This window comes from Notamacropus eugenii, chromosome 2 (assembly GCF_028372415.1).
Source record: "Notamacropus eugenii isolate mMacEug1 chromosome 2, mMacEug1.pri_v2, whole genome shotgun sequence".
Taxonomy (NCBI): domain Eukaryota; kingdom Metazoa; phylum Chordata; class Mammalia; order Diprotodontia; family Macropodidae; genus Notamacropus; species Notamacropus eugenii.
In genome coordinates this window covers 238,363,732-238,391,540 of record NC_092873.1, presented here as the reverse complement: position 1 = coordinate 238,391,540, position 27,809 = coordinate 238,363,732, and the positions used below count along the sequence as shown (strand labels likewise).

The following is a 27,809-nucleotide window of genomic DNA, read 5'->3' as shown; positions in this document are numbered from 1 at the left end:
GATGGGGAAGATCTTTAATCACATTATTCAGTCAGAGGCACTTGACTATACTAAAACAAAAATAGCAAAAGATCCTACTTTGCTTGCCATTACAATCATGCAAGTGGTGGTTCTCCACACTGGTGTCTGCTGGTTCTCTGTCTGTGTGAAAGCAAACAGAGTGGCAGTGGGTTAGTCCTGCTGTTGGTGCTTGCTCACTGCCCCACCCTGGGGCCCAGAGGTAGGATTACCGCTAGCTTGCTGGACACCTCCCATCCTGTACTGGTCCCCTTCAGCCACCGCAAGATGTACTTTTCTCAATAATCCCCCTAGTCTCATGAACTAAAAAACTGCTATACCCCATCTTTCTGCTTCTTCCATTGTTCCAGCATTTTCCTTGAGGTGGTATTTTGTGAGTTTTTCCAGGTCAGTAAGAGAAAGTGAGAGCAACTGCTTACTATGCCATCTTGACTCCCAGAAGTAATCAGTAGTTTTGATAAAGGGGCCAGTGAATATTTATTTTAATGTGCTAAGATACTTGTTGGCTAGTCCCTGTTAGACAGATGAAGACATGTTTATATAATTAAACTCAATAAATTTCTCTGACAATGAATAGACTTCGAATTTATAAAAAATAACTAACCTGTGATTAAACTTATAGGGAACTGGTGAAACAAGAGTTTTGTGTGTGTGTGTGTGTGTGTGTGTGTGTGTGTGTGTGTGTGTATAAATATATATACACATATATTTACATACACACAATACATATTTGTGTATTGTATGTATATACACATACATGGTGTATGTGCATATACATATATACACACATACACATATATACATATATATGTTAATTTCCAGAAGACAGCATATTGTGTGGTATGATGCTGCCATCTGTGACCATACCAAAAAAGTGAAAAAACAGGAAATGTTTTATCCTCCAGGTCCTAAGCATGTAAAACGCCTCAGTGTGTAATGTATTTATTCAATGAAAACACACCTGTGATTGGAAGCAGTTTAACTAAAATGAAGACAAACAAGTCTGTTTTAGGAGTGAGCAATCAATTTTAAGGCTACAGAAATTTAAGGCTACTGAAACTGTTGTTTTTTTTTTTACTTCATATGCTTTGAATGTGAAGAAACAGATGCAGGCCATTAAAAATCTTTGCCAGTATAAATATAGACATTGGGTATAAATAAATTTACCTTTTCCAGATGATAGATTGCAGCACCAATTTGTCCCCATGCCATTCAAATCTTTGTGACATTATTTGCCATAGAGATGAAAAAATAAGCTAGTGATAAAGTAATTCAACTCTCTGAAACTGGTTGGACAAAAAGGACAAATTTTTGATTGAATCAGGAACCGAGACATTTTTCTTAAGCTCTCCAAACATTTAACCCAATGTGAACATGTTGGATTTTTTCAGTATATACATATACGTGTATGTGTGTATTATCTCCCAAAAGAACACGTGATCCTTGAGGGCAGGAACCGTTTCATGCTTTTTCTTAGTACCCCATTATCTAGTTCAATACCTGCTATGTCATAAACACTTAATAAATGTTTATTGATTGACTGTATTCAATACAGAAGAACAGTTTAGTTATTTCCTGTAAGTAATTATGTAACAAAGGAATAGATTTGTGTAGTTGAAAACCTGTTTCATGTAAATATTTGTACCAGCTACATCATTCATATGGTGTAGCAATAAATGCTTCAAAATAATCCCCAGAAGAAACAGGAATTTTTTTATCAACAATAAAAACAGACACAAAGAAAAAATAGAAAATCAACTTTTTTATAGTCTACCATGTTGGAATAAGACATAAGCTTGTCATGGAGTATTATCTGTCCTTAGAGGTCCATTAGCAAATCAATAAGAAGCCTGAATACATTTGAGAGAACAAGGAGAATTGACTTGGAGAGAAGCTATAATAGGTGAACATGTTTGAGATCACTGAAATAATGACCTATCAGAACATTTTTTAGATGTACAATAGGTCAGAATAATACTAATTTAAAACACTTAAAAAGGGAAGTCTGCATGCAAGGATACACATTCAAATAACTTTTGACAAAGTCTGTATATAGCCCCTTAATGTCCTACAGTTGGACAAGATGAAAAAAAAACTAAAGAGGAAGAAAAAATTTCCATCATGTAGAAATTTCTTGAATAATTTAAATATCTTTAAGTGAAATAGGGATGTTTAGATTTTTTTTTAAAATAGTAATTAGTTCCTCATAGTTGGTGAAAATGTTCCAGTACCTGGTTCTGACTAGGATTTTTTTCTAAAAAGAAAAACATCTCAGATTGGGGGAGATAATTTTTTTGTAATATAGATAATTTTAAGGATAGCTTAATTTAAATTAGAACATCATTTACATGTAAGGCTAAAATTAGGGGGGGAAACAAATTAGGATAAAAACTAGAAATGCTTAGGGAATTATGCAATAATGCTTATAAAACCATACTTTTAATTCATCTACTATTTTATCTCATAAATATACACAACAATTGTTCATTAAAAAGTTTTCTTTTCCAGAATAAAGGAAATGTCTGACTTCCAATGATCACTTTTTTTTCCCTCCTTTTCCTTTTTTTTTCTGATGGTCAGGACTTTTCTTCTCCTGCTCTTGTTTAAGGGCTGCTTCTTCTGCTGCTAATGCCTCCAGCCTTTGGCGCTCCTCTTCCAACAACCTCTGCCTGTATTGTTCCCGGGGCAATAGAACCATGTCCCGGGTCTCCTGTAAAGATGTCTGTTCCCCCCCCCCCCCAAACAAAACAAAAGAAACAAAAAAGCAGTGAATTTGGCATCATAAAACAAATCCATTTATCGTTTTTACTATGATACATGAATTCAAATCAGAAATGGAGTCTTGCTTGGATAATACTTACTTATGGAGTTATAATTTCCTAACTCTTCCAAAAGATTTTTTTCCAATTTAGGTGCTAGTAATAATTTTACATACATAAGTTTTGTTTGCTTGTATTTCTTGAGCAAATATGTGATTTATTATTGTAGAAGGTTCCCAGCGAGGGGTTTCATCTACCAATTCAGACTAGACATTTACAATTTACAGTCTTAGAGACTTGTAAGGAGCAACAGAGGAATCTAAGTGGTCCTGACCACTCTCCGGGTCCTGACCAGTGGTCTTGGCCAGCTCTGTATCCACTATGCCACACTGTCTCACATACTTCAGTGTACATGTATAAGTAACTGGTGTTTATATGAAGCTATAAAGTGCTACAACTCTTGATAAATGCACAAGATTTCTTCTACAAGAAAACTAATTCTAATAGATCTTTAATTATATATTCGAGCTATCCTGATACAAACTCAAGGAAGAGCAAACAACATAACAAATTTTAATAAGTGGGGATACAATATGAAATAAGTTTTTCTCCACCATGTGTGCCCTGGGATAATATGTAAATAGCAACTACCATTGAACTATGAATTCCTTAAAGGCAAGGATTCCTTTTTACCTTTCTTCATATCCAGATCAATTAGCACAGCACATGGGGCACTCTTTGTGTTTAATTAATGTTTACTGACTGATTGAGAAAGAAAGTTGTATAGCCACACTAACCCTAAGGCAGCCTAACCACCTTTGAAAGACAACATAACCAAACTCACTGTCAAACTATGAACAGTGGATAGAATAGCAGACTTGGAGTCAGGAAGACTCCAAGACACTTACTAACTGTGCTATCTTGGACCAGCCATTTAACCTCATTCAGCCTCAGTTTTGCCATCTGTAAAATGGAAATAATTACAGCACCTACCTCCCAGGATTATTGAAATGATCAAGTAATATTTTAGATACACACATACATATAAAATATAACATTTACCTATTATATGTAAGATCAATTACATGTTTACATATAGTTTATATATTGTGCAAACATACATAAATGTATATGTTACATGAAACATATATAATATATAAAATTAGTTTTACCATCTGTAAAATGGGGATAATTATGCCAGCTACATCACAGGATTATTGACAAGATCAAGTGAGATAATATATATTATATATGACAATATATTATTAATGTATTCTATTATATAAGTAATATAAAATTATATACGTATATATTATGTTATACATCATCTCACCTGCTCCTTTCAACTACCCTGTGAGAAAGATGCTCTAATTATCCCCATTTTATAAATGACAAAACTGATTTTATACATACACATATATGCATATATATAAAATCACCTTGTATGCATACATATGTGAAATCATCTTGCAAACATCGAAGCATTAAGAAAATTATCATCATCATCAAGGGAGGTAATATTTATTTATAATATTATTCCCAGGGAACTAACTGCCCTCTGCAACATTATTTTACCTGTTTTCTTCTAGCCAATTAATGATGTTAGGAGGTAGAGTTATCTTTATTACTTCTTTATATTCTGTACTTGAAAAGAAATTAAATGATCATCTGTTAAAAATTCATGCTTCTTGAAGATGGCTGACAAAGTATGGAAGGGCCATGGAGGTAAGAATAACATCCTCCTTAATGAGTAATGTGCTATGATAATCCCCACTTTTTATAAAGCGAGAAGAAATGGGTAACAGTAGGAAGGTGAATCAGTGTTACTAGTACTGTATTTAAGACATGATAACAAATACCCAAAGTATTTGCTCCAGGAATATAACATTGAACAGAGTTCATTTTGACATTGGCAGGGTTTTATTGGAGCAGCTATACTTCATGCAAGGAGGACATTAAAATTCTGAAAACATTTTATAGCCCTCTCAGAGGTAGAAAACATATGAATTTCTTAAGTGATTTTAAAATGTTCCTCAAAGTTTATTAATTTAAGGGCATAAATCATCTACCTTTGATGCTAGCTGAAAATGAATATGTGCTCTCCCTGACATATGAAATGCAAGGGTGATCTGAATATCTGAAGAATAATAATGACCAAGGGAGAAAAGTGAAATTCAGGTGATGGCATATCAAAAACAGAGTTTAAGTTGGGTATCACAATGGCTCCAGGTTAGGTTCTCACAATAAAAAAAATCATTTGTGGGGAGCAGTACATCTCATGAATATAAAAAAAAGATGTTATCTCATGTGGTGGAAAAGGATAGAATATTATTCCAAAAAGGATCAGGTGCAAATTGCCATTAACTTGCTAATCACATTGATGGACAACTTAACATATAAGATGTCAAATTTTTTAAAAAAATTAAAAAAGTTTGTCAAGAGTGACATATATTTACATGCTCTTACTTACACGGATCTCTCCATAGGTATCCAAAACTTTTGCCTTTAGCTTCTTCCGTGCTGCATATTCAAGATCTCTTTTGTTAAGTATTCTTTCCCGATATTGGCGAAACTGATGAACTTCTTCTGCCTTCTGCATTTCTTGTTGCTGGGCCAAAATCTCATTGTATAATACGGGCTCATCAATTGTTTGTCTTGGGATGAACATCAAAAGAGATATTTAACTCATTTCGGAACTTAGCTTTAAACTTTTTTCTTCTAGTTATGGCAAAACATCACAAAGGTCTTCAGACAATGTTCACCATTATTTTAGTCTCTTGTGGTCATACTGATAATACAGAAACTTATACTAAATTTAAAGAAGCAAAGAGTACTAAACCATATAGGAAATTTTTACTGTCATTCATTTTTGCTGTTGTCATTCTTTTGGGGCAACCTGATCTATTTTTTTTATGCAAACAGTTGTTTGCATAAAGTGATTGTGAAATGTGTTTTGGTTTCTAGGAAAGATTATCCTTATTGGCTAAACTTCAAATAATCATAAATCTACTTAAGCACAGGAGACATAGTGTGAATACTCTATAGCTCTATTTGCCCCAGTCATCAAACTTAAAATTTATTTGAAGATGTCAAAAATGTCAACTTTGTTCAATAAACATTTATTAACAACCCACAATATGAAAGGTATTATGCTAAGCATTAGACAGTAGGAGAAAAATGAAACTGGGTTTACCCTCAAAGAGTTTCCATTCCACTGAGAGGAACAATACAGATACAGATAACTAAAAACAAATTTAAGTTAAGAAAGGAGAGAACATTTAAATACTGGGATGTTAAGGGAATATTCAGGTAATAATGCCTGAAATGAGCTTTGAAGGAAACTGAAGGTTCTAAGACATGGAGAAGAAAAGGGAGTGCCTTCCAGGCACGAGGGATAGTTTTCTATGACATCACAGATATAAAATGCTGAATCTCGGAAACAACTGGCAGGCCAGTTTGGTTGGAATGATGAATACATGAAAGGGAGTAATATGAAATCAATCTGTAAATGTAAGTTGGAGCTGAGTTGTGGGCAATTTTAAATGGTAATGTGATGAGTTTCTTTTTTAATCTTAGAGGCAAGTGGAAGCCAATGACGATTTTTGAGCATGAGTAATGTGGTCAAACCTATCCCTTATGCATATTATTTTAGTAGTTATATTCAAGAAGGAGTGGAGAGAGAAGAAACTGAAAACTGAAAGCCAAGTGAGAGGTTCTGGCTATCAGGAAAACCTGAGCTCATCTGGCCTCAGACTCTTAGTAGCTGTGTGACCCTGGACAAATCACCTAACCTCTCTTTACCTGAAGGTAGTGGCAATGAGTGAAGAGAAAGGAATGGATAAGACTTGAAAACTAATTAGATATAGGGGACAGCAGAAGAGAGAATAGTCAAGAAAGAGTCTGAGATGATGTACCTGGGTGAGGGTCCTCATTAGAAATAGAAAAGTCTGGGGGAGGAACATGTTTAGAGAAGAGGATGACAAATGAACTACTGAAAGGCCTAGAGGTCATGTCACATGTGCATCATTTGAAGGAAAAAGAGGTGTTTAACTTGAGAAGACTTAGGAGGCACATGACAACCACATTCAAGGAGCACGCATGTCAAGCAGGCCAATTAACAAAAGACATTTTCTGCTATCTGTACAAATACACTTTAAATGTAAATAATTACAAGTACATGTTACAATTTTACTTGGAAATAAATAGTTTTAATCTGTTATCTCTAGTAGGTGCAAATACTGCATTAATGGAATGTAGCCTAGTCCTTCAAAGTATTCTTCAGTGAATGCAACATTAGATTTATTCTGCTTAGCCCAGAACTAACAACTAGAAATAACGAACTGAAATTTAGAAGCAATTTAGGCTGAAAGTAATAACTTCCTAATGACTTGAGCTATCAGAAAGACAAAGGCTCACATCTGGCCTCAGACACTTGTTAGCTATATGATCCTGGGCAAATCACTTATCACCTCTCTTTATGTCTCAGTTTCCTCCACAATAAAATAGGGATAAAAATAGGACCTCTTTTACCGGTTTGTTGTATCAAATGAGATAATGTGTGTAAAGCATTTAGCACAGGGCCTGGCACAAAGCAGGTGTTTAATAAGTGTTTGTTCCCTTCCCAAAAGTCAAATAAACTACCTTGAGAATAGTGAGTTCTGCCTCTGTGCAGGCCTTCTAGCAAAAGTGGGAAGACTATTTGTGAGAAGAGAATAACCTTTACTATAGCAGAACAAAAATGATTAACAGTAAGTCAACACCTAAGAGGACATCCTTATTTACCCCTGATGAAACCAAATCAAGTGGTCCAGATGAAATACATCCTCAGATACTCAAACAACTGAGCCACTGTCAGGAGTACTTGCAACATTATAGCAAATGAGAGGTACCATAAGGCTGGAGAAAGATGTCAGTCTTTAAAAAAGGGATGGTGGGTAGTCCACAAACAAGCCAGTGAGCTTGATTTCAATTCCTGAGAATCATACTTAACCATAAAAGATATGGTTAGTGAACATCTGAAAAAGGGAAACAGTGATTATGAAAAAGCTAGCATGGCTTCATCTAGAGCAGTTTATGCCAGATTAACTTTACTTCATTTTTAAAAAGGTTATTAAACTGGTAAAGAAGGAGAATGCCATAGAAATAATTTATCTGAATTTTAGGAAAAAAAGGCTTTTGATAAGTATTTCATATCATGGGGAAAATGGAGATAGATAAATTAAATTATATAATAGATAAATTCAGAACTGGTTGGGTGGCCTCAAAGAATAGTCGTTAATGGTTCAATAGATACATGGTCTAGTGTTTCACCTTGGTCTGTTTAATTTTTTTTAACAATGACTTGGATAAAGGCATACAATCACAGGGTTATAGATTTAGAGATGGAGGGGCCATAGAGATCTTCAAATCATTTTGTAGATGAGGAAATTAATGCTTACAGTGGTTACATGACTTGCTCAAGATTGTACAGGTAATAAGTGTCTGATGGAGGATTCAAACCTGGCTCTTCCTGGCCCCAAGTCCAAAATTCTATCTATTTTACCACATTTTTCTCTTATGCATGACATGTTCTTCAAATGTACAGATTGTACAAAGCTGGAAGGATGGCTAACATACAAGATGGTAGAGCCAAAATCCTAAAAGATAGTGACAGGGTAGAATACTGAGCTAAAACTAATGATTAAATTTAATAGAGTAGAAAGTCTTACTTTTGGGTGCAAAAAAAAGAAATGGAATACTACAAGTGAAAGATGGAAGAGGCATGAAAAAATCTGAAAAAATGTTCATCTGAAAAAAAATTTAGAGATCTTAGTGTACCTCAAACTTAATATGCATTAGTAGTATGATATAGCAGCAGGAAATGTGATCTTCAGCTGAAGGAAGAAAGGCAAAGTTTTTAGGTATAAGGAAGTAATAGTCTCATGAGACCTCATCTAGAATACAAATACAAAACCAAAATTGGACATCACAATTTAAGAAGGACATTGATAAGTTAAAGGGCATCCTGAAGGCATCCAAAAAGGTGAAAAGTCTTAATTCCATGTGATATGGGGAGAGGTTGATGGAATGGGGTAGAAGATTAGTGTTTTCCTTAAAGAAAAAAAGACTCCTCCTCATGAATCTGAAAAGCTCTCAAAGAAAGATTAGATCTGTTCTGTTTGGACCCAGAGGATAGATCCAGGAGCAATGAATGAAAGTTGCAAAGGGAAAAAATTTAGGTTTGATGTCAAAGAAAAAATCCTTGCTAAAAATAGAAAGGACTGTTTAGAGAAGTTATGGGTTCTTATTCCTTACAGGTCCTTCAGTATCAATCAGAGGCTAGGTGACTACTTTGGGGATTTGGGGGAGGGGATATATATTGGGCTAGATGACTGCTGAAGTTCCCTTGATTTCTCAAATTCCATGATTCTGTAGGTTTTAGGGGGGTCTATGGACTGGACTAAATAAATGACCCTTCTAACTCTAAGATTTTAAAAAAAGAGTATCTAAAATGCTATAAATAATAAGTTCTATTTTTAGTATGTAAAGTTTGATACTTCAATGAGTCATTGAGGTAGGAGTACGCAACAGGCAGTTGGAAATGTTAGAGTGGAACACAGGAAGAAAAATGAAAGCTAACTATAAGTTATGGAGTTATCTGCATACAAATGCCTGCAGAACTCGTAGGATCTTACGGGCTCACCAAGACATAAACAGGAAAGGGCAGAGCCACAAAAGAATCCCATATTGAGGATCAAATACAACTGATAAAGCCTCATTGAAATAAAAATGCCAGCTTATATACAACTCAAGATTCACATCTGATTCATACTATAAAAATATAATGGATATTTACTTCTAATTCATCATTGCTACAGAATCAGCACTGTAATTTCAGCTCCAAGAATACAGAATTCCACATTTATTCATATTTACTACAACTTACTGGAAATATGGAGTAAGGTCCAAAGGTTCTAATTCTTTCTTCACAGCTGGTACTGTTGTGTAAGGAGTCATGGCTTCAACACCAGGGGGTCTTCCTGTTTTTTCGGAAGTCATTCCATTTATAATAAAAATACATAAAATAATTTTTAACTTTAAAGGTTGTATTGATATCATTTGTTTTTATATCACCCTCATTTCAAAATGCATATACTTCCTTTTTTCCTTTATCATTGATTTATCTTGCCTTACCTGATAATGGTTTTATTTAAAAGAAAATCTTACTTTGTGTTTAACTTCCAGCTTCTGTCATTTTACTCTACAGCTAAACAACAGACATCAAAAAAACTGTCCTACTTTAGCTTAGAGAATTTAATTAACAAAACAAATATTTATTGAATTCCTGCTAAATGAAAGGTCTTATAGTTATTAGTAAGTGCCCTCAAAGAAAACACTGACTGAGTTGGGAAGATACATACTTGTGGGGCTGGGAGATAGAAAAGAAATTGACTCATGCTAACAATTTTATACTTCATAGCCTCACACAGTACCCACAGGACCATATTCAAGAAATAAACAACATTTGCTAATAATTAGGTGAGGAAGGGACTGGGTGCTTAACACATTCTCAGTTAGGAGAGAAGAATCCAAAGGACAACCAAATAGGAGAACCTGGGTCTAGGGAAATGATATGGCTAAACTCGGGATATGTAGGTTTTTAGTAGAGGGACCTACCTTTGATCAAAGTCCCCTAGAGCTCTTTCAACTACATCACATGATCTCCCTCATGAATTAAGATTTTTAGGAATGGAGTTACTTAGAAGTGATTTTTTAAAATCACTTTAAACAAAGTAATGGGGAGAAAGGCATGGGAGTGGGGGAGATACATAATCATGCTACTAGCTGGACTGGATAGAAAAGAGGCTTTGGTATCTCAAAAGCATACTTTTAGGGGAGTCATAAGGTAAATAGAGGAAATATTTTTATTTACAGAGACTATGAATGGGAGATGAGATTCTAGAGTGTCCCACAGTATAAGCAGTGGATTCATAGGATCATAAATTTAGACTTGGAAGGGGCATTAGAAGTTATCTAATCCAACCATTTCATTTTACATATGAGAAAATTGAGGCCTAGAGTTTAGTGACATGCTCAAGGTCATGTTACTTAGCATCACTTTCAATGGACTGCCACAAATGAATGTTCTTAAACTTAAGAGACTGAAATATTTAGAATATAGGGCTCAACTGGCTCTTGTCTAGCTAATCAATCCCACTGATCTCTTTTTTTGTATGTTCTAAACACAATCAAATCATTTTGATGACTCCTTCATACCACAGTTTGAATTCTAGAATGTTTTGTCTCCTTTATGTCATTTTTCTTCATTATTGCTCTTGAGATTCTAAACCTTCATTCCAAATGAATTTCATTATTATTTTGGGTAGTTGTTTAAAATAATGAGTTGTCTGACTGGTATGTCAATTCTCCTTGGTGGACAAAAAGTGAAGTACAATAAGAATTGAGCAGTTCCACCTTGTCTCATCAATTGTAATTATTGTTCCATCCACCTCAAGAAGTCGTCTTATCCCTTATTTGATCCAACATGGCTAATACAGAAGTATTTCTTGCATGACTTCCTGTGTATAATGGGTTTCACATTGCTTGTCTTCTCAAGTGTGGAGAAAGGACTGAAGGGAGGGAGAAAATTTAGAACTGAAAATAAAAATTTTAAAAAGGAGAATGTTATAGAATGGGAGCTAGAGCTAATAGCTATTGAAAGAAAATAATCCCTCTCCTTGCAGACAAGATCATTATTATCAGGATGATAATAAAGAAAACACTGTGAACCTAAATGCAGACCATAACAACATCCTGAAACAAGTCACTAGGATGTTGTGAATACTAGAGACTGCCATTTAAGGATGAATTGAAGCAAATTAAGGTTGGATAATAACTAGGGGTATTTAGATTGGAGAAAAGAAGACACAGACAAAAAAGACATAGAAAGATGATTCTGTTGATCAGTCATGTCTGACCCTTTGTGACTCTGTGAACCCAATACTGTCCACGGAGTTTTCTTAGCAGAGATACTGGAGTGGTTTGCCATTTCCTTCTCCAGTGGATCAAGGCAAACAAAGGTCAAGTGACTTGCCCAGGGTCACACAGCTAGTGAGTGTCTGAGGCTGGATTAGAACTCCAGTCTTCCTGACTCCAAGTCTAGTGCTCTCTATCCAATGCACTACCTAGCTCTCGTAGAGGATAACAATTGTCTTCAAAACTGGAGGTATCAGGAATAACAGATTCAGAGCATCTCAGATTTGGAAAAGAGTTCAATATGGGAGTCTATTTACATAGTAATTACTCATACTCCACTTATGTTATAGAAAAAAGTATTTCTTGATGCTAAGAACCTACAACAGCAATATAAAATAATACTTCCCAAAGTAACAATGACTGAATCGTATATTTACCAATTTTGGATCAGCTTCTGACATTTTCTAGTATTAAAATGCACATCCACAGCTGTCATCCAGTCATTTTTCAATCATGTATGACTATCCGTGACCCCATCTGGGGTTTTCTTGGCAAAGATATTGGAGTGGCTTGCCATTTCTTTCTCCAGCTCATTTTACAGATGAGGCATAGCTAAGTGATTTGCCCAAGGTCACATAACTAGTAGGTATCTGAGGCCAGATCTGAACTCAGGAGTCTTACTGCCTCCAGGCTTAGCACTCTATCCACTGTTCTACTTGGCTGCCCCCACATGGACAAATTTAACTTTATACAACCAAAGCTATTATTCACCACCTCAAACAAAGGTGATTTTTAACCTCCATGGCAGAAAAAGATAGAGTAAACATTTTTAAAACAGTCACAACAGCTAGACTTTAATATTCCTCCTGAAAATATAAGAAGTGTGGAGGGAGGTATTTAGAATGTAAATACTCTCTGATCAAATCTACACTGGTGGTGTCATGGAGTCGCTCTACTCTCTAAAAATCTTGGAGCATGAGAGATCTACAGTATTTCCTTTATGGCTGAGAAATCTCTTACTTTCTCTCTCTCTGTCTCTCTTCTCTCTCTCTCCTCTTTCTCTCTTTGTCCCTCCCCCTCTTCTATCTCCATTGAAACTATCCTGGAAAGTGCACCAACAATACTTGTGAATGGTAAGACTCATTTAGTCCATGAATAAAGTTCAGTACCTTCTTCCAGGATCTTAGTTACGTCTTCAGGCTCTGCCTCAGCCTCAGACTTCTTGGCGAATTTGTTGATAAAATGTAAGCGAGCTTGAGTAGCCTGGAGAAAAAATGATAGCAGACAACATCTTTGAAAATGATGACTATAGAGTAATCACCTTTATAAAGCCTCTAAGAAAAAAAGGAAATTAGCAAAATTATTTTAGCTATGCCTTTGCAAACTGAGGTTAGCAAGTGACCAAACACACTAAAATACTGAGCATTTATTGCTTTTCATACACACATGGAACCAACAAATAAGTAACTCTAATAAATGCATACACTTAGAGAGCATATTTCTAAACAGGCTATTATTATTAAATAATATAATAACATGGTATTATAATTTTAACTTACTAGACTATAAGTTTCATGAGGATAGTACCTTTTGTCTAAATTGTCATTATACCTCTCCCAGTGCCTAGTAAAGTGTTTCATATCAAATAGGTGCTTAATAAATTGTTACTGAATGTATTATCTATTGAAATTAGTGTCATTATATAGCACATATACACATAAATTAGTTCTAAATTTGAATGACTAAACTATAAGGATTAAATATATTAGCCATCAAATATGCTTATCAATTAGTCCTATAGTATCACATTTCAAACATATATACTCCATCAACCTACTGTCATTTAAATTTATTATCACCAACAGAGTACCTACTCTATTAACAGAACTATATTAGTCTCTGAAGTGGATAAAAAATTTAAATAATATATAATCCCTGTTGTTGTAGAGCTTTACATGATAGGAGGGGGCTGGAACACATACACAAATAATAACAGAAAACATGATAAGTGCATAAGAGAAGTGCAAAGAATTTTGTAAACTCTGAGGGGGAGGAAGACTATAAGAGAGACTGAGTGTGCATGTGTTTATGAGTTTGTAAGGTTCCCTTACGTATGTACAAGTATATGTTCATGCTTCCTTTTTTTGGAAAAGTGAACTGAGGAATGGGCACAACCAGGGTTTGTAAATGAAAATAAACTTCCAGTCTTTGGGAGAAAGACTACTGTTTAAGCCCCAAAAGGATCCTCAAGAGCTAACTATTTTTGGTTATCAAGCAGACCTACAGCTGACTACAATGATGTTATCATTTGACTGGAAAAGGGAAGGAAGGAAGAACTGAAGAGACAAGTCCCTGGATGACTGCTGTTTGGAAAAGTCACTTATTTATTCAATATTACTAATCCCCCTCAGCCCCCTCAAGTGCTTGAGTATAAATCTACTTCCTGCATTTTGTTGCTTTCAGACCACTCCAGAATGAAGACAACTATAATAACCTCTCCAACTGTGATTACCTTAATAGATCTGCCTGGCTCAGCAGACTCCCAGGCTTGTTTCATTGCTCGGATTTCATCAGCTCTTTCTGTATCCTTCTTGATTTCCAGAACATCAGTCTCAGTCTGTTCAGTGACCAGGCGCAGAACCCAATAAGGTTTATTTGGATCTTGTTGCTGAGCCTAGAATTGAGGATGGGTGATTAAAAAAAAAAAGATGACTAGATTTACAAGCTTTTAATGAATGATTGATATTTTATAATTTATTTATGATTTTTCATTCTAGTTTGTTCTTATGCTCACAATCAGTAATCTCAGTGTGTTTTCTTTATATCATTCATTTATTTCTAGATCTGTTTATAATCAATATGGACCAATTTGGAGCATTGATAGAAACAAAATAAATACTTAATGTAACCTGTTATTACCACATCTGTTTGCTTTTCCAGTATTACTATACTTGAAAATCAGGCTGAAATATATGAGGAAGGACTGAGAAGGGGAACAGTATGAAACAATGCTGTTCTGCTTAACTCCTGCATTGCAAAAATGAAAAGTAGGAAAATAAGGCTTCAGAAAACTCTCACTGCTTTCAGCATTTGAGAGAACAGTATCTCTATCAGGTTTGTGAAAACAAACTTAGGATCATAGACTCAGAGCTAAAAGGTGTCTTAAAGGTTATGCGGACTAACTCCCTGGTTTTATAGGTGAAGATAGTGAAGTCCAGAGCAGATAATTCACTTACCTGGTCACAAAGGTATTAAGTGGCAGAACAGGAAACCAGTACAAATACTCTGATAGCAAATTCAGTGCACTTTCCCTTATAATGCACTGTCTCCTAATTGTCCCTAAAACCTAAAAGAATTCACTGAACAGAACATTTCCCTTTAGAAAAGGGGGTAAGCCATCATTTGAGGTAAGCCAGTAAAGAGAATTACAGGGAAGAATGATCATAAACTTACTCTCTTTCAACAAGTGAAGTCAAATATATGCCAGCTTAGCAGAAGAAGATGAACTATTTCTAGTTGTAAATATATTATAGAAAGGTATAAAGATGCTGAACTATAGACATCTTCCCATCCCTGGAACGTGTGGGCAAGATATCAAAATGAGTCTAAAATAATAGAGGTAATAGGGCTCACAGGAGAGAGAAAGGGAACTCAGTGGAATCTACCATGACTTAAGAGACACAATCTTTGAAAACACTTAACTATGGAATCCAATAAGCTATTCCATGCTTCCTAATCTAACATCAGGGGGACAAATGGAAAAGATATGCATATATACACAAACACACATATATACACACATAAATACATGCACACATATGTCAAATTGATCTGGGAATTTTTTTGGAAAAAATCCCAGCAAGATGAGATACAAAAACAAATTCCATGAGATATAAAAAGAAATTCCATTCAAAACGACTACAGAATGAAAATAATAGTTCATAACTGAAATATAAAGACTCATACAGAGTAAAAATGAGGTGCTGGAACTGACTTTATTATTCTTCAGGTAAGCTTTTAAAATCAGGTATGTAAATTAAGATTTTAGATAAAGGAACTATAAAAATGACATACTTAAGGAGTTAAGCAAGGAAACTACATTGTGTATTTAAGGCATCATATATAATGAAATAATATGTGTGTATATAAATATATATGTATATACACACATATATGTAGGAAATATATGCTTACTTAGGGGAAAAGTTAATAAAATTGCATAGAACAATATACAACAAAAGTATAATATTTGGGGACCTCAATATGTCTCTATAATACTTAGAAAAAAATTTAAATAAATAAGAAAGAGTACAGAATAGACCAGACTGATTATAAATATAAGAATAGAATTTTAGGAAAGTATTATGGACTTTTGATGACTACTTTACAGGAAATGACAGAGTATTCATAGTTTTCAGCTTTATGGAAAATCAACAGATAACTATCATCAATGGAAATTGCAATGAGATGATATAACAAAACTTTTGGAATATAGTGGAAAAAGTAATTAGGAAAAATTACATCTTTAATCACTTTTATCAACAAAAGAGAGAAGGAAGAGATTGTTGAATTGGACATACAACTTTTTAAAAATTAGAAAGGCAATGAATAAACCCAACTAAACAATAAAAAAAGAAAAAACCAAATTACCATGCTCAAAAATAAATTTAAAAAAAGAAATCACAATAAATGAAGAAATAAAGCAAAGTATTACAAATTATTTTTGCCCCATTAAACAACAATAAAACTGATAATAAATGAAATAAATCGTAACAAAAATGAATAATAACTAGATTAACAGATAAAGAAAAAACATTTAAATCACTCAATCTCACAAAATAAAATTGAGAAAGCCACATATGAACTAAATAAAGAAAAAGACAATTTGGACAGAGATTAACAATTGAATTCTATCAAGCATTCAAACAATTAACTCCAATATCACACAAGTTGTTTGTAGAAATAGAGAAAGCATCCTTCCAAATCTTTCAGGGGAAAAGTATTGTAGTAGTGCTGATATTACCTAAACCAAGGAAAAAATAAAGCAGAGGAAGAAAATAATAGACCAATATTGTTAATGAATATGAATGCAAAAATATTGGGCAAAATATTAGCAAAGAGACTGTAACAACATATTTAAAATACTATACCCTATGACCTGAAATGCAGTTATTTCATTATTAGGAAAATTGTAATAATAAGAATAATACAAATTATATGACCATATAAGTAATTCAGAAAAGGTTTTTGACAAAATACAATATCAAATTTATGCTAAAAACATTAAAAGGATAACTAGGCCTTTCCTTAAAATCTTTTTAAAACCCAAAACAAGCATTATCTATAATGGAGAAATGTTAAAGGGCTTTCCAATAATACCAAGGGCAAAGCAAGCATTTCCATTATCACTATTATTATTTGATATACTACTTACAGAAATAAAATGAGAAATGGAAAATTTAAGGTAAAGACTATAGGCCAGGAAGAAATAAAATTATTGCATTTTGCAAATGATATGATTTACTGAGAGAACAAAAGAGATTCAACTAAGATTAACTGAAACAACAACTTCAAAAAAGTAGTAGCATATAATGTTAATGTAAGGTTAATGGTGGATGGGGGGAAGAGTTAAAGATCTTCCCCAGACATTAATAGGCCTCAATACCTTTTGTTAATTTCTACTGAGGCACTGGGTTAGAGGTCCAGATCTGAAAAGTGTATAAATACACTGAGGTGAGGCTTTACTTTGGGGTTTACTAATTGGAAATGTTGGTTCTGCTACACAAGATACTGGATAGCCATTAAGGAGCCCCCCCCAGCTTTGAAAATCCAGATATTGGTATTTCTCTGGTAGTTATGTATGTCTGTAATGGTCAGACAGTTGGATCTGTTGATATGTGATATATGTATTGCTTATGGTCAAACAGATGGAAACCCTGTCTGTTGGTCTTTATTTCTCTGTTTGTATTTTTTCTGTTGGTATGTGTGTTTGATTAAAGAGATTGTTGACTCCCCCAAAATTGCATTCCTTTTAGAAAAGCAGATCCAAGAACCTGTAGAGCAGGCCCTGCTGTGTATGTTGGGGTCCATGCTGTTACACAGCACAGGAAACAAACTTAGACAAATCATCAAGGTTTTGCATGTTATCTAAAAATCAGGATGAGATATGGAAAAAAATCCATTTAAAATAACTAAAGAATACATAAAATATCTGAGAAGTCACCTACCAAGACACAAGAATTATATGAACATAACTAGGTAACACTTTCTAAAAATAAAAGATAAATAAATAATTGAGAATATTTAGTCATGATGGGTCCATGGTAATATAATAAAATTATAAAACAACCAAAATTAATTTATAGATTCAGTGTCATACCAATCAAACTACTAAAGGGTCACTTAAAAAATCTATAGAAAGTAATAATAAAATTCATCTGGAGGAAAAAAGGTCAAGAAGATGAAAGGGAAATATAAAAAATAATGAAAATGAAGAGGACTTAGTAAATCTTCAGCATTACTTTAACTAAATATAACATGGTACATGTATACCTTATTTTGATTTTTCATGTGAATAAATTAGGAAAATTAGGTCTCATTAATTATGATTAACAAGACATTGCCTCTATCAGCAAAAGAGAGCAGTTGACCTAAGGCAACAGCTTTTGCCAATAATCCTAAGGAAAACATTCACTTCTTATTCTGAGGATGCCTGCAGAAAGCACATAAAAATAAGGAGAGTCTGAACTTTTTAGCTAAAATTTATCCTTGTACATACACTGGGATACAGAGGTATAGTAGCAGAAAGAGAGAGAATAAGAGTACTTGAGTAAGCATCTGCAGCAAAGCAGTTTTGATTCTAGCGTCTAGGGTTTTCTAGATAGTTTTCCAGTCTTTGCGTTAACTCGAATTGGCATCAGGCTATGCTATAGGAAGCCCCAGGTCTTGTCAATGAGATGATAACCTAAGAGTAAGAGCTAGTTATAACTGAGCCATGTGGTAGACAAAAGCTGCATTCATCATAATACTTTTGAAGTCTTTTCAGTTCAATAAACATTTATTGAACACTTAATATGTACAAGGGACTGTATTAGCAATAAAATTTGGCTGGGATAGAAGGGGGCAGGGAGAGAGGTTGTTACAAACCTATGATTTCATTTGTAGGAGGAATGTTTAGTCTAGAAATTAATCAATGGAAATGGGATTTGTCTGTAACCTATAATCTTAGAATTGCTGAGGGTACTCAGTGGTTAAGTTACTTGTCCATAGCACCAGCTAGTATATGACAAAGGCAAGACTTGAATTCAAGGGCTCCTGACTATGAGACCCCAGATCTCTATACACTGCACCATGGACAGTATAATTACAAAAATAAAATGGTACTTTGTTTTGAGTAGCTTATATTTTTCCTTAGAGATATAACATGTATGCAGATAAACAAAATGGAAGACAATTTGATAGAAAATACACTAGAAACTACAGGTAACAGTAAATAGTAGCACCTGAACTGAGTCTTGAAAGAAAACAGAAATTCTGAAAGATAGAGATGAGCAGAGGTGGAGCCAAGATGGCGGAGTAAAAGCAAGAACTTCCTATAGCACTCCCCCAAAACCCAACTAAATACCTATAAAAATTGACTCTAAACAAATTCTGGAGCTGCAGAACCCACAGAATGATGGAATAAAGCAAATTCCCAGCCCAAGACATCCTAGAAGATCCATGAGAAGTATCTATCAAGCCATGCTGGGAGCACAGTGCCATCCAGTAATGGGTTGCTTCAGCATAGAAAGAAGGAGCAGGCCTTGGGGACTAAATCTCTGTTGCCTGTGACAAGTTTCCAGACTATACAACCCCAAAATGCTGAGAACAAATTGGAAGGTGAGTGGAAAAAAATCTGTCTGACCTGTGTGAGTGAGTAGAGGAGTCTGGCCCTAATCCCAGGGCAGTGGAGGGTGTGGAGGAGCCTGATGCAGCCACAGCAGCAGCAGCAGGGGACAGTAGCAGTGGTTATTTCTGGATCTGTAAGCCCACTCACTAAATGTGGGGGGATTGAGCAACTGACAGTACACCTTCCTCCCCCACTGGAAGCAGAGCACTGCCTTGACAAATAGCTGAAAAGTCAAGTAGATGGCTGGGGAAATGAACAAAAACTGGAAAAAGAATTAGATTACAGAATCTTACTTTGCTGATGTGGAAGACCAAAATATACAAACAGAAGAAGACAACAAAATCAAAGCTCCTCCATCCAAAGCCTCCAATAAAAATATGAATTGGTCTCAGATCATGGAAAAGCTCAAAAAGGATTCTGAAAATCAAGTAAGAGAATTAGAAGAAAAATTGGTTAGAGAAAAGAGAGTGATGCAAGACAATCATGAAAACCGAGTCAACTGCTTGCTAAATGGGACCCAAAAAATGCTGAAGAAAATAACACCTTAAAAATAGACAAGCACAAGTGGCAAAAGAGATTCAAAAAGCCAATGAGGAGAAGAATGCCTTAAAAAGCAGAAATTCGCCAGATGGAAAAAGAATTCCAAAAGCTCACTGAAGAAAATAATTCCTTAAAGATTAGAATGGAGCAGATGGAAGCTAATGACTGAAATCAAGAAATTATAAAACAAAACCAAAGGAATGAAAAAAAGTAGACAATGTGAAATACCTCATTGGAAAAACAACTGACCTGGAAAATACATCCAGGAGAGACTATTTAAAAATTATTGGACTACCTGAAAGCCATGATCAAAAAAAGAGCCTAGACATCATCTTTCAAGAAATTATCAAGGAAAACTGCCCTGATATTCTAGAACCAGAGGGTAAAATAGATATTGGAAGAATCCACTGATTTCCTCCTGAAAGAGATCCAAAAAGGAAAACTCCTAGGAATATTGTAGCCCAATTCCTAAGTTCCCAGATCAAGGAGAAAATATTACAAGTAGCCAGAAAGAAGCAGTTTGAGTATTGTGGAAACATAATTAGGATAACACAAGATCTAGAAACTTCTATATTAAAGGATCAGAGGCCTTGGAATATGATATTCCAGAAGTCAAAGGAGGTAAGATTAAAACCAAGAATTCCCTATCCAGCAAAACTGAATATAATACCTCTGCAAAACTGAGTATAATACTTCAGACGAAAAAGATCGTTATTCAATGAAATAGAGGACTTTCAAGCATTCTTGATGAAAAGTCCAGAGCTGAATAGAAAATCTGACTTTTAAACACAAGAATCAAGAGAAGCATGAAAAGGTAAACAGGAAAGAAAAGGCTAAAGGAATTCATTAAAGGTGAACTGTTTACATTGCTACATGGAAAGATAATATTTGTAACTCTTGAGACTTTTCTCAGTATTAGGGTGGTTGAAGGGATTGTATACATATAGACAGAGGAAACAGCATGAGTTGAATATGAAGGAATGATATCTAAAAAATAAGATTAAGGGGTGACAGAGGAATATACTGGGAGAAAGAAGAAGGAAGAAATAGAATGGGGCAAATTACCTCTCACATAAAAGAGGTAAGAAAAAAAGCTTTTTCTGGGGAGGATGAGAGAAAGAGTAAACCCTACTCGCATCACATTTGGCTTAAGGAGGGAATAACATGTATATTCAGTTTGGTATGAAAATCTATTTTACACTACAGGAAAGTAGGGGTGAAGGGGAGAAGATGGGGTGGGGGATGATAGAAGGGAGGGCAAATGTGAGGAGGGAAAATTAGAGGTAAAGATATTTGAGGAGATACAGGGTCAAAAGAGAGAATAGAATAAATGAGGTCAGGATAGGATAGAGGGAAATATAGTTAGTCTTTCACAACATGACTGTTATGGAAGTGTTTTGCATGACTATACAGGTATAACCTATATCAAATTGCCTGCCTTCTCAGTGGGGATGGGTGGGGACAGAGGAAGGCAGAGAAGTTGGAACTCAAAATTTTAAAAATGAATGTTAAAAATGTTTTTACATGCAAATAGGAAATAATACATACTGGCAATGGAGTATAGAAATCTATCTGGCCCTATAAGAAAATAGAGGGGATTGGGATAATGGAACAGAGGGCAGACTGGGGGAAGGGGTAATCAGAATGCATGCTGTCTTGGAATGGAAGGAGAGGAGAGATAGGGAGAAAATTTTGAACTCAAAATATTGTGGGAGTGAATGTTGAAAAATAAAAATAAATAAATTAACAATAATAATAAAAAGAGATAAGCAAGGAATATATCACAGGTACGGGGTGGGGGTGGGTAGGTGAATGGCTTGTGGAAAGTTATGAAGCTAGGTCTAAGATCATGAATGTTGAGTCTAAGGACCAATTACTAATTTAGTTTTTGAGGACATAAAGGAGAAATGAGTAAGGTTGTAAAGAAAGATAAAATCAGGATGTGGAAGGCTTTAAAAGTCAGACAGAAGTTTGTATTTTATTGTAAAAGCAATAGTGAACCATTGAAGGATTTTGAGTAGGAGAGTAACATTGTCAAAACAGTCCTTTGAAGAATATATTTTAGCATTTGTGAATGAAAGGGAGAAGAAATTGGAAGGATGGAGACTGACTGGGGAAATATTTAAGAAATCATTCCCATTAGGTAGTTTATGAATTTTTGCTTGTTTATTTGTTTATTTTACCAAGAAAAATTTCTTTTTAAGTAAAATTTTCAATTTAATTATATGCAATTTTCTCAATAGAATGTCCTATGAAGGGTTCATTTTCATTGAAAACCTAAACCAATATTTTTTTAATTCTGATTATATCAAGGACGCATGGCCATAAGCAAAACTGTGATGTGGGAGGAAATTTTTCTTTGGCATTGACCCTTCCATCCCTCTAGGCCTGCCCTCACTATCCTGCTGTTCTTGGGTTGCCTCTCAGTGGCTTACAGAATGTAGAAACAATTTGCTAGAAGGTGAGCAGTACATGTATGTGTACAATTTAATTTCTCTATTTTGAAAACTGGAATTATGAGAGTTATAGGGGATTTGCACATGTGACACCAGAATTTCTGCCTATGGAAGGCCAAGCATTGCCAAAATCCACATTTCATAAAATTATTCAAATGAGGAATATCATTCTTACCTGAGCTTCAACTTTAGCTGCCACTTTTTCTTTAGCTGCCTTCTCTTTTTCTGCCTTGTCAGCTCCTTTATCTTTACCTTTTCGAGTTGTTTTGGCAGCAGGTGTGGTTTTTTGCCCATCAGTGGAGCCATGGGCATCTGAAAATCCCATTGAAATTAATTCTTCATGTTTTTCTGAATGTGCTACAAAGTTATATATGATGGGAATTGAAAATTTTTGGACAAACAAAATCAATGCAGCTAGGCTAAGAAGGAAAACTGTCAATTAAAGAAAGTTTTGCATCAAATATTTCTAATGTCTATAATATATAAGATATTAACAGTGATAAACATATACACACATATATGTATATATGTATGTACATATATATGAGAAAGAACTCTTTCTAAGCTAAATAAATTGATGTACACGAATATAGTGGAATGCTAGAGAATAATAAGAAATTATGAATAAGGAAAATACAGAGAAGTATAGAATACATGAACTGATGCAAAATGAAACAGTCACAAAAACAATAAGCACAATTACTAACAATGACAAAAATTAAAACTGGACACCATGACATTATAAGGACCAATCTTGGCCCTGAAGATGAACTAAAGTGAAAATGCACCTTTCTCTCTTCACTGAAGATTGAAAGACTGTGTATGTATATAGCACACTTCCTAAAATAATGTCAGTTTTGGTTGATGTGTATGTTAATTTTGCTGAACTATTTTTTCTCTTTTAAATTTTTTTTGGCAAAAGATATATCTGGGAAGGGAACAGAGGAGGAATATATTTAGAAATGATTGTGACCTTAAAAAAAACAACATAAAGATATATTTTGGAAAAAGAAAATCCATTTCCTAATAGATAAATGATTAAAGTAAATGAACAAACAAATCTCAAAACAAGACTTACAAATAATTAACAACCATATGAAATATTCCTCCAAAGTACTATTTGAGGGAAGCTAAAAATCATAACAAATCTGAAGTTTCACTTCATTCCAAACAAATGACAAAGAAATATTTAACATCAGAGGGACTATGGGAAGATAAAGCATATGAATATATTGTTGGTCAAACCACTAACTGATTCAACCATTCTAGAAAGAAATTTGTAATTTTGTGTGTTGGAGGTGAAATGACTGTGTTTATAAACTTTGATCCAGAAATCACATTGCTAGGTATTGTTAAAGATAAATAGAAATGTCCAATATATACATATATAACATATATGTGCATATATATTCATAACAGTAGTTTGTGAATGCATGTACACATGTACACATATTGCAGAGTAGCAAAGAATTAGAAACAAAGTGTATGATAATCAACTGACCAGCTAAGCAAATTACGGTATAAATAAATGCAATGAAATATTATTATGCTATAAGAAACAATGAATTTGAAAAATTCAGAGAAACTGGAAAAGACTTGTATGAATTGTTTCTAAGTGAAGTAAGCAGAAACAACAAGACATTATGTAGAATGGCTACAACAATGTAAAGGAAAGAACAAGAAAATAAAAGAGAATGATTTATAATAATGACCAGTTTGGGCCTTGCGGAAGAGATGAAGAAATGAACCTGCACCTGAGAAACAAAACACATAGAAAGATAGGCAGGTAAGCTATGAATTGATTCAGTTATTTTGGAAAACTAATTTGGCATTAAGTTTTGGTAATTTGTGCCTTCCTAAACATTTAAAATTTTAATGATCAGTGATGAAAGGACTATAGTAATAAACTTCCTTTGTGCTACAATGTCTTTTTCCTAAAAGAAAAAAATGTGGGAAAGGAAAAGAACAGGGCTTCTGAAGATGGGCCCACAAAAGACATACCAGTTTCTGGAACAGGGTTTCCTTTTTTCTTCTTGACTAGTACCTTAGGCTGTTCTGCAGGGGAAAACAAAAACAAAAAATGCAAGGCAAGAGGCACTTCCCAGCCATTTTAGAAAACAACTCATAAGGGAAAAAAAGGGGACCCACCCAATCTCTTTAAAATAGAAATGAAATGTTTCAGAATAGCCTAATAACTCTTGGTTAAGTGCTGAGAACTGCAAAAGGCAAAGAAATACAAATAGACAAAACAGACCCAAGAGAGAAAGTTCTGAGTTGACATGGATCCCTGAAAGGTTAAATAATTTTTGTACTGTCTATTTATGTAGGAGATACATGGGGAGAGGCAACTAGAACCTCAGATGATACAAGACCACAGATGTCTTTCTGTAATATTAGTGTACTACTCTTACTCTCTGCTGGGTATGGTATCTGCTGGACAAATACCCCTGGGCTAATGATAATGGCTGAGCTGACTACTAGTCCCATGGTGACTCCTGTGCAGATAATTTCTGATGGTGTATTGCTCTGCTGCCCTTAGACTATACTGGATACATTGCTCAAATGGTTCAGGGCACTGCCACTGCAGATGTCACTCCCCCTGCAGATGTCACTCCCCTGTTCCCTTTAGTCTCAGCTGCATATTTTTGCAGTTTCTACTTAGGTATATGATGTCTGCTAAGAATTGTTCCTTGCTATTATCTTCTGAGTTCATCTCTTCCAAGTCACCCAAACCTTCTAGGTTTCTGTTTGTGAAAGTACAATGGATACAAGTTCATCCAGATGAAAGCAGGCTAAAAGCTCTCTAATAACAGCCATCACACCCAGCTTAATGAAAGCTAGGCAGAGTGTCTCAAGGCTACAAATAGGTCTTTCCTTTTTTATCTCTATGTCTGGGCCAAAATCAAAGCCCTCTGATACAGATTAACCATCTAATTTAGAATTAAATACTCCTAAAATCAGAGATAGAGAGAGAAATTCCATTTAAAATAATTGCAGACAATACAATACACTTGGGAGTCTATCTGCCAAGACAAACCCAGGAATATATGAATACAATTAGAAAACACTTTTCACACAAAGTTATAAATAATAAACAACTGGAGAAATATCAATTTCTCATGGATAGGTTTAGCCATTATAATAAAAATGACAGTTCTAACTAAATTAATTCACTTATTCAGTGTCATACCAATCAAATTACCGAAAATTATTATACAGAATTAGAAAAAAATAATAACAAAATTCATCTTGAAGAAGAGAAGTTCAAGATTATCAAGGAAATCAATGAAAAAATTGTGAAGGAAGATGGCCTATGAATACAAGATCTCAAAATGTATTACAGAGTGACAATCATCAAAACAATCTTGTACTAGCTAAGAAATAGAGTGGTGGATCCCTAGAATTGATTAGGTATACATACAATACACACTAGTAAATTAGCATAGTAATCTAGTATTTGATAAATGAAAAGATAAAAGCTTTTGGGATAAGAACTCACTATTTGACAAAAAGTGATGGAAAAACTAAAAAGCAATTTGGCAAAAACTAGACCAACATCTCACACAATATACCAAGAAAAGGTCAAAATGGGTACATGATTTAGACATAAAGGATGATGTCATATGCAAATTACGAAAGTACAGAATACTTTATCTATCAGATCTATGGATGAGGGAAGAATTTATGACCAAATAAGAGATGGAGAGCATTATGGGATATAATATGGATTATTTTGAATATATTAAATTAAAAACCAAATGCAATCAAGATTAGAAGGAAAGCAGAAAACTGGGAGAAAAATTAGCAGAAATTTCTCTGATACAAGTCTCACTTCTCAAATATATAGAAAACTGAATCAAATTTTTAAGAATATGAATCAGTCCCCAATTGATAAATGGTCAAAGGATATAAACATGAAGTTTTCAATAGAAGAAATCAAAGCTATTTATGAAATATGAAATTGAAAAAATTGTTCCAAATCACTATTAATTAGAGAAATGCAAATGAAAGCAACTCTGAGGTACCATCTCATACATATTAGTTTGCCTAATATGACAGAAAAGGAAAATGACAAATGTTACAGAGGTTATAGAAAAATTGGGATGCTAGTGTACTGCTGCATTAGTTGGTAGAGTTATAAACTGATCCAACCATTCTGGAGAAAAATTTGCAACTATGCTTAAAGAACTATAAAACTATCCAGACCATTTGATCTACCAGTACCACTACTAGGTCTGTATCCCAAAGAGATTAAGAAAAACAAAAATGGAAAAGGACCTATTTGTACAAAAATATTTATAGTGGCATTATTGTGATGGGAAAGAATTGGAAATTGAGGGCATTCCCATCAATTGTAGAATGACAAAACAAGTTGTGGTATATGATTACGTTAGAATACTATTGTGCTATAAGAAATGATGAGTAGTATGTTTCAGGAAAAACTTGGGATTTATATGAACTGAAACAAAGTGAAGTGAGCAGAACCAGGAGAACATTGTACACAAGTAACGACAATATTGTACAACGATCAACTGTGAATAACTGCTATTCTGAGCAATATGATGATCCAAGGTAATTCCAATAGACTTATGGTGAAAAATGCTATCCACTTCCAGATATTTGAAACTAAAAATTTTAAGAAACAAATGTTTAAATTTTTTTTAACATGTAATTGGGGAAAAAAACACATAAGAATATTCTTTTAAAAATACTCCTGAGATACTCCATGGCGTAGCACATAAGTTTGAACAAGAACAAAAAGTGATCCATAGAGCTGAGAACAGTGTTCTCTACTTACCTATCCCTCATTCCTTCTCTATTAAGCTTGCCTATCATCGGAAAAATCTATATGCTTAAGCCAACTAAAACTTTAGCGTCTCTACATGGAAGAGTGGATAAATGTTTGCACATAAATGCCTATTTAAATTTCTGATTAACTCTTCAGTAAGAAGGGGGCTAAGCCTAGCCACTTCTAAAATAAATTGGAGTCAAGAAATAAATGAGATTTCTTTAATAAGAAGTTTCTAAGCTTCTAAAATTTTGATATTTGAGCAGTTATTTTTATTTACACTTGTTAATTTCTCCTGATCTGGTCAATTCGAAAAGAAAAGAAAAAAAAAGGAAAAAAGATTCTCTTGTCTTTGACATCATCTATAAGAACTAAATTTATGATTCCATAAGGCATAAAGGAAT

General features: G+C 34.3%; 1 protein-coding gene across 15 annotated transcripts in view; it reads right to left on the bottom strand.

Moving 5' to 3' along the window:
* Positions 1-1,765: 1,765 nt before the first annotated feature.
* Positions 1,766-27,809, bottom strand: part of ADGB (androglobin) — a 199,920-nt gene continuing 173,876 nt past the window's right edge. For 11 of the 15 annotated variants that reach the window (XM_072643645.1, XM_072643648.1, XM_072643651.1 and 8 more), the window contains 7 exons: positions 24,618-24,671; positions 22,792-22,973; positions 14,245-14,406; positions 12,902-12,995; positions 9,703-9,796; positions 5,248-5,431; positions 1,766-2,740 (listed from right to left, as the gene is read on the bottom strand). In XM_072643645.1, the coding sequence (XP_072499746.1) occupies positions 2,555-2,740; positions 5,248-5,431; positions 9,703-9,796; positions 12,902-12,995; positions 14,245-14,406; positions 22,792-22,973; positions 24,618-24,671 (956 nt within the window). In that variant the 3' untranslated portion in view covers positions 1,766-2,554. The remainder of the gene's footprint in view (positions 2,741-5,247; positions 5,432-9,702; positions 9,797-12,901; positions 12,996-14,244; positions 14,407-22,791; positions 22,974-24,617; positions 24,672-27,809) is intronic. The other 4 variants (XM_072643647.1, XM_072643650.1, XM_072643646.1 and 1 more) reach the window with 3 other exon arrangements.